The sequence below is a fragment of the Gopherus evgoodei genome, chromosome 7, assembly GCF_007399415.2.
Source record: "Gopherus evgoodei ecotype Sinaloan lineage chromosome 7, rGopEvg1_v1.p, whole genome shotgun sequence".
NCBI lineage: Eukaryota > Metazoa > Chordata > Testudines > Testudinidae > Gopherus > Gopherus evgoodei.
This window is the reverse complement of record NC_044328.1, coordinates 51,783,521-51,791,976: the sequence shown is the minus strand read 5'-3', so window position 1 is coordinate 51,791,976 and position 8,456 is coordinate 51,783,521. Positions and strand designations below refer to the sequence as shown.

Sequence of the window (8,456 nt, the reverse complement as noted above, 5' to 3'; positions counted from 1 at the left end):
TTAGTTTATTTATAATTCTCTTCTCATATTATACTCATGCAATATATACACTGTTTTTATCATATATTTGGTCATATGAGACCTATACAGCTTCTGCTATTTAATCTTTGCTGAGAGCTGGGACGACACTGAGACATTTCTCTATGAATATAAATTATTTAGCAAGTGGCAGATTAGCAGCATGCTGCAGCACCCTGATTTTTTACCATTTGTGACGATGATTATTGGCAAAGCACAATGAGAGGTACATGAAAGGAGAGATGTTTGTTGTTGTTTGTTTTGTTTTGTTTTTGTTTTCCCCAGTGGTAACGATCTCTATACATTTTTATTACCCAACTTGTAGTGCTGACGATGTTCAGATTCGGATTTTACCTGCCTTTCCATCTTCTCGGTGGCCATGTGTTTGTGTCATTCGATAAAGGGCCCACCAGTTCCCAACACAGCTTCAACAGTGATCTCTTCAGCTGTAATCATTCCCTGTTCTTGCAGATGGTAAGGAAACCACAGTCCACCTGTTGAAGGATATACCTAAAAGGTAGGAGCAAATCATTCAGTACAAATTTGCAGTATGTTGTTTTTCATTTCCTGCCTTATGGCACAGGCAGGCTTGCCTACCGCTAATATCAAGGAGATAATTGCTGTACACTGCCTACCTGCAATGCTCTGGCAGTGCTACCTTTAGTATCCTGAGCCAAGCAATGCAAAATTGCTGTCCCTTGAAAGTATCTTCCAATATCTCCCTCCGGCCTTCTCTTTCTTTTTTTGCCTTCTTAGCTGAAAAACTTAACTAGAACCTGGAGTGATTTTTTAAGATAGATTTCAGCTATGTATATTAATTGTAAGATTTTTCCCTATTTGGCTATCTGGCAGACCTCTTAATTGATGCAATTACTGCTGAGTTTACATTAGGCTCCAGAATGAATAGCTATTGCTGCATATCCAGGTGATATCTTAATCAGTTGACCTACAAAACTGTAGGAGCACGAGGGCCTCAGGCCAAAGTCAGTTGCAAATATTTTTCCTCAATAAATTAACTACTCAAATCATTACAATAAGTGTATACTTTAACACTGAAAATCAGCTTTCAGATGTACTGCATGCTTAGTTGTGTATTTGTGTGAGCAGTACTAGCTTGCATAGATCAAAAGAATTTTTAATATAGAAATTCCTTTGAAGGTTAACCTGGACTTCCCAAAATGCTGTGAATTTTGTATGTAGTCAATCAGTGTGTGTGTGTGTATGTGTATATATATATGTGTGTGTGTGTGTCTGTGTATCTGGTACCCTGTATCTACCTCAGAAAGATATCTGGGAAGAGATTTCCTTTAACAAGATTCAGCCCAAATACTCTTTGGACACTAACCAACATTATTAGTGTCAATAGATCTGATATACATTCCGCAGACTGGTCAAAGAGCAGAGGGTAAGCCAGATGGCTCAGTCCTGATGGGCACTGTGCAGAAAGAAAACAGGACACTGCACATGTAGTTATATAACAAAATTATGACTACAAGACTGAACCTAAGAATTCTCCTTGTTAAAGGGACATAGAAATTGAAATTCTAAGAGAAAGAGGGGTTTATAGCATGTGGTTTAACAGGTACATATCATTTTTCATATTATTTTTTTTAACTTGGTTCAGCTGGAATAAAGGCTTGAAGTACACACTTAATTATAAGCACTGAAAGCCTCACAAGAACCTTATCGTTTTCCAAAGATCAAACATAAAACCAGAAAATTCAGAGCCCAGGTTTAAATTAAAAGAAGATAAAACATTTGAAAAATATGGAAATACTCAGTGGGAACCCAAACTATTTTAATTCTGGCCCAGTAGCAATACCCCCAAAATAAGTAAAAACTCTCTGAGGTGACCTTATGTGTCCATAATATCTCACCAATGAATACAAAACTAGAATTACTTATATTTTATTATACTGTGATCTAACAGAGTCCACCTGTCTCTATGGCCATACTCAGTCCATTGAGAGACTGAGCAGACAAAGAGCAAAGGAGTAAAACTGGAGATTAGGCTTTATTGGAATCAGTCAGGAACTGATGTCACTTTGTACCAGTGATACACAGGGGGCCAAATTTTCAAAGTAAATATGTTAAACTGAACTCTTGTTAGGTTAGATTAAGGATTCCAGGGAGGATTCAGTATGCTAGCAGAGTAGCAAGTAAATTTGTGGTGCTACTCAAGTGCGTTTCCACCAGTAGGCAAAAGTAAAGTTAAGAAATTGAATCTCTGTATAATCATAACTTTTGGAGCATTGAGTAGGAACTACTTTCCATATACGCAGGGGGCATTCACTGCCCACATAAATTTTGTATTGAGTAGCTTTCATGGATGTCTTCAAGCTGTGTATAAGCCTCCAGATGACTCAGAGTAGACTCATTGCAACTAGAGAGACTAGTGGCATGTTGGGATGGAGAGCTGAGGGGTAGCACTGCCAATCAAGAACAAGTAGAACTAGATATGAAATGGATCCTCTTAGTCTCAGACCTTTGGAAGACAGAGTGATGCTCAGATACTATATTATTCTTACAGAACCCATTGCTGGTTGCTCCAAGCAAGAAACCTGGGTATCACATTTTGGTAAAACACATGCTTATTTCCCTAGTGTTAGCCTGGGAATGGAGCTCTATTAGAAGTCACTTTCCTAATTCCATTATACCATAGTATTTATTTGTCCTATAGAGTCTAAAAAGTCAGTATTGTGGAATACATCTACCCGGTAATAAATGGACAATATTGAAGAAAACTTTTGTGGTGTAGAAAGAAACACAGGATGTATTCTTTTTACATAAGAAAATTTAGAGCACTCTCTAGGCTATTCTCTTAATGTACCAAATAGTAGAATTGTCGTTATTATCTACAGTGGAATGTAGTTTTTATATCTTCAGTCTGAATGGCTAATTACTTTACCTGCTGGGATTCTGCAGTATGACTGTGTTTCTTAATGCCTTCAGTTCATTTTTAATCCACATTTTCAGGTACTGTTTCATTCTGGAGGAAGACAGAGCCACTGCTCCTTTCACGGTAACCGTCACACCCTGTGATGTTCCCATTGAATGGAGTATACTGGTACATAAGGCATCAACAAAATTCCTTGGAAAAGCAGCACGTGGTAAGAGCTAAATGGAAGGAACCTTAAATCTGTCTGATCAGTGCAGGAGGGAAAGTAGCCCATTCATAAGAAGTGCCACCAACCTAGGAAATCTCACCACCAACAAAAATGGCCTGGGCAAACTTGAAGTTATAGGTCCAAATCTCCCTTCCTGTGGACTTACCTGTGAGTTTGGAAAAATATGACGCAAAACTCCACAGATGAAATCCTGGCCCTATTGGAATAAATGGTATTTTTGCCATTGACTTCAATAGAGTCCTGCAAGATAAAATTCAGTTTGTCCCACATTCTCTTCTCAGAGTAGTGTAAGGAAAGGACAAGTTTATAGCCACAGATGAGGGTGCTGTCCCTTGTTCCCTTCACCGTATTCTTTTGGAAGTGTTAGAGAAGCTGGGGAGGGGGAGAGTTAACAATGCAATGAGCTTTGTTAATCTGGAATCTCACCGGGATATCTGCCAGGCTGGCAGGGGAGCATGGAAAATAGAGTGGCTACTGCCCAGTTACATTATTAACAAACTAGAACCACCCCACCCCAAAAACCCAAGGACCCTAACTACACAATGTTCAAATGGAGAGTGTTCCATAAGATCACCAAGGAGGGAGGGAAGTGCACTTAACAGAGCAATCTCACACTCTTCGTTGTGTCTCAGACGTCCTGGGCTGGTATTTCCTCTTTTCTGCTCTTCGTAACAATGTGCAGCAGAGGGATGAATATGGGTCAGATTCTAGTTCCCTGGGAATACGATGTACGAGGGCAATAGGCATAGAATAATCTGGAGCTATGTTTGCCTCAAGTTAAAAGAAAACATAATTCTCTTTTATAATTTCCAGAAGTATTTCATAGGTTTTAAAAAAATAACATTTTTTTAATTATTAAAAAAGATAGATGCTGCCAGAAACAAGATGTTAATTAGCAGGGAGATGCACTTGACTAGTTAGCTCAGTGGGCATTCCTTCAAAGCCTCTGGCTTTTTTTGTTCATACAAGGCAGAGGAAGATACAAAATCAGACTAAAGGAAATTCATTCTGCACAAAATGTCAGTGTCCTAAAGTAAAGTACAGGAAGAAACACTGACACAAAGCGGAATATTGCAATGCCATCTGGTACTATATAGGTCAATATATTTGCAATTGGGAGTTTAATTATAGTCTTTTTGAACAAATTAATTCTCTCTTGCAGTATTAAAAGAATAGCCACTAAAGCATAAAATACTAGTAGCAAGTGATGAATTGTTGTGGGGCATGAAAAAAGAAAACAATTGGGTTCTGCTTTTCATGTGTAGGTGATTATGACACTCTTGAAGCCACAAAATCTCAGAAGATTCCGAAGTTGGTGTCCATGATATTTAACTATAAAGGAAATTCTGTGGAGACTTATATGGGTATGTCTTCCTATTCTGCTTTCTATATGCTGGAGTTCCTATCAGTTGAACGAGACACACACATTACTGTATACTTAACAACTGACACAACATCCGGGCATTTATATCCAGAACTCCCAGTAGATCCACGCATAGATGTTATCGGGATTGACCATGCAACTGTGACTCTAGCTTGGAAACACAGCCCATCAGTCTTAAAGCACAAAGAAAACATCCAGTATTGTCTTCTGGTCAATGAAAAACACAACTACAAGAGTTTATGTGCAGCTGAGACAGCTATCAGATCATCAGGTATGAAATCACCACCAGCACTAGCTCTTTCTCTCTTTCCATATTTTCTAGACCATCAACAGGTGATGATATTGTCCAATAGTGAATTAAGTATCATCAACAGGGTTAGTACTGGGGAAGTGAGGCAGATATGCATGGGCACCAAGAATACTTATACAGTGCCCAACCTTAGACCCAGCACTCAATATTACTTTGATGTTTTTGTAGTCAACCTCCTCACTAATGCAAGTGCTGCCTACACTGGAACATTTGCAAGAACTCTTGAGGAACCTGAGCCTAAAATTATTGAGCTGAAGGATGGGAAGGTAATTCATTTAATCCTGGATGGGAAAAAGCAGAAATTCTACAGCTTGCAGTACCAGGCTAGACACAAGAAGATTCAATTCACCTTTCAATCTTGTAGTGGCCAAGTAGAGGTACAGATAGCAAGGAATGGCAAAGTACTGGCCTCAGAAAACATTGCAGGCTTCAGACATTTCTCACTGAAGGGAAAGCTGCTGGACACGTATTTGGTGCAGCTAAGGCCCATGGACCATACTAATTCTTCTGTGAAAGTTCAAGTATCCTCTCACTTCCACAAGCCTGTCTTCCCACTTCTTCCAGAAAGCTTAAAAATCAAGTCCTTTAGTAAACTGAGGACCTGCAATTCAGTCACCATTGCTTGGCTAGGAACACAAGAGCAGAGCAAGTACTGTGTGTACAAGAAAAGGATCAAAGAGGATCAAGTTTGGATGGAGGTTTGGAGAGCAGACAGGTGCTCTGGGCCCAAATCCAGACACAACTCTGAGAAAGTGCTGTGCAAATATTTCTATGATATAAATCTACGACGAGCAGTCACCACACAGACCATCAAGGGATTGGAAGCAGGGACTCTCTACCTGTTTGATGTTTATCTAACTGGACCTTCTGGGATCCCGGTAAGGTATCACAGTAAAGTTGTGAGGACCAGGAAAAAATGTTGAGAGCTTTTCAATGAATGTTTTCTGGTAGATAAATAAGGAGCAAAATGAAAAACATGCACAATAAACACCAGTGCTCTGTGCAGTTCAAAATATATTGGGGCATAACACACAATTATTAAAGCTGCAAGATTTGTGGGGAAATAATTTTTTCAACTGTCTAGAAAATTAGGCTCACTCTGGCATCTTTTTTCCAATATAAGTTTCTTTCTCAATTGTCTCACATTGGCAGCAAAAACATGATTAAAACAAATAACACTTGGAAACAATGTTGTGAAATACCTTTCAAGGAATATTGAACTGTTACTTTAAAATCCAACATTGTTTTTTCACTTTGCATATCTCAGTAACTGTCAATGAGGGACTGAGCGATACCACCAGAGTGACAGATTGGCCTTTCCCTGCCAGTTGAGAGATTTGCTCGTGAATGGACAAAGACTGGTATTGCTGCAAAGCGTCTTTCATGCACAAAGGTGCAAGACTGATAAAAGCGGTGGACTGGGAGTCCAACTGCTGCAGCTCCATATTCTAGTCAACTGTAATTACAGGAGATTCTCAAACAACTACGTCACAATTACCTGCATATTTGCTTTGCATTCATTCCTGTGGAGAAATTATTCTTCTTTAGAGATGGACATGACTCACAAAATTTGGACCAGGAATTGGATCTGAATTTCCTCAAAGTTGAGGGTGTTTAATACAGTTTGCTGGCTCTGCCCATATACAGAAAGACCTGAGTAGGGAAGTCTGAGGAGAAGGAAGATAGTTCTGATCCAAACAGTTCTAGTTCAGGTCCATTGCTACTCTTGTTTGGGTTTATGTATTCTACACATACACATACATTGTATAGACAAGGTGCATCATCTTTGGAGCTTCAGAAATAAAATATTTCTTGCAGCAAGACAGGGAGCGCTGAGAACATTATCACTAATCCTTCCTCCTCCCTATAGAGAGATTTGCATATTAAACCCCCCACTGCATGTATTATTTTACTCTTACAATGGGATACACGAATTCCCATCCCATAATTTCTGATCCTGGCAAACACCAGCACTGTGCAGAACTGCACGAGGATCAGTTCCCCACAAGATCACTTTCTGGTTGCCCTTCCCACCATGCCCACACACACACAATCCTACGCAGGCACCTGACTTCCTTCCATGCAGCCCCAGCACAGCCTATTTCAAAGAATGTGTTGCTTTTTAAAAAATGTGATTTTTCTTATTGAGTAGCATGAAGTAGTATGTCTGTAGTAAAATCTGACAAGCACAGGTGTTCTTATTATCTCTGATTCTCTGATTGTCTCTTTTAAATTTTGGAAAAGGCACAGTATGAGGAATATTTTGAACAAAAAATCCCCCCCTCCAAAAAAAATCTTCATAAACAATTATGATCAGTCTCATCCACCGACAGAAGAGATTTTTGAACTCAGACACTTGGCAAATCTGGATTTCATATATAAAGTAATGTAAAACATTAACAGACCCAGATATCTCTGAAGAAAATTGATCTGCTTTATTTGTTTTTCTCCAAAATTACACAAAGCCAGGTGTAAGTGCGTAATTCTACTGCACATGTATTTATTGTACATGGTGCACACTAGACCTTCCTTTACATTACTGGAGCATCAAGGTTTCAACTTATTGTTAATTATTATTATTCATAGGTGCCAGTCAGCACTAGGGCCTCACTGTGCTAAGTGCTGTACATACATATAGGGCATGTCTATACTTAAAGCTAAGTCAGCACTGCCGCGATCGATGCAGAGGTGTCTATTTAGTGGGTCTGGTGAAGACCCACTAAGTCGATGGCAGAGTGCTCTCCCATCAACTTCTGTACTCCAGCTTTCCAAGAAGCGTAAGGGAAGTCGATGGAAGAGCATCTTCCTTCGACACAGCGTGGTGTAGACACCACTGTAAGTCAACCTATGTTACACAGACTTGAGTTACATAACTAACATAACTGAAGTAGCATAACTTAGGCTGACTTACAGCTGTAGTGTAGACCAGCCCCTAGTATGGAACAATCGCAGCTCTGAACAGTTAATGTAGTTTAAGACAAGACACAAGAGTAGGCAAGAGGCACTTGCCCAATAGCTTCTTTGTGGTTCCTGAATATGAATGCCAATGCCAGCCCCCCTGCCTGCTGCAAGAAGTGGGAGGGTCCCTGGCACCTCTGTGGAATCTGCTGAAGAATCATGGCCCTACAATCCTAAAGCACTGTGCAGGAAAACATCTAGGGATTCTGAGCAACACAGAACATTTGGGGCCACAGACCTAAGGGTATGTCTACACTGCAATTAAACACCACAGCTAATCTGCGTCAGTTGACTCGACCTCACAGAGCATGGACTGTGGGGCTGTAACACTGTGGTGCAGACAATCGGGCTCAGGCAGCAGCCCAAGCTCTGGGACCCAGCAAGTGGGGACAGTCCCAGTGCCTGGGCTCCAGCCTCAGCTCGGCAAAGCAGAGTCAGTTGGCATGGGCCAGCCATGCGTGTTTAATTGCAGACATACCGCTGAAGGCCTCTCCCTCTGTGACCTGTAGCCCCACCTGCATTCATCAAGAACTCTTCAGGTACTTGTCTAAGGATCTAGAGGCACAGCATTCTCTCTGGCAGGCCTTTATGTCTAAAATTTGCTTCTGCCAAAAAATAGCCTGAACCCAAACCTGGCCATGTTTAGAACATGGTGCAA

The 8,456-nt window shown here is 40.3% G+C and overlaps 1 protein-coding gene across 1 annotated transcript; it reads left to right on the top strand.

The window, feature by feature from the left end:
* The first annotated feature begins 350 nt into the window (after positions 1 to 350).
* Positions 351 to 7,411, top strand: LOC115655174 (protein NDNF-like). The gene is given in 6 exon segments (XM_030570391.1): positions 351 to 390; positions 392 to 419; positions 422 to 478; positions 481 to 535; positions 2,995 to 3,128; positions 4,412 to 7,411. Coding segments are annotated over 6 exon segments (1,665 nt in total). The 5' UTR covers position 351; the 3' UTR covers positions 5,764 to 7,411.
* The last annotated feature ends 1,045 nt before the right edge of the window (positions 7,412 to 8,456 follow it).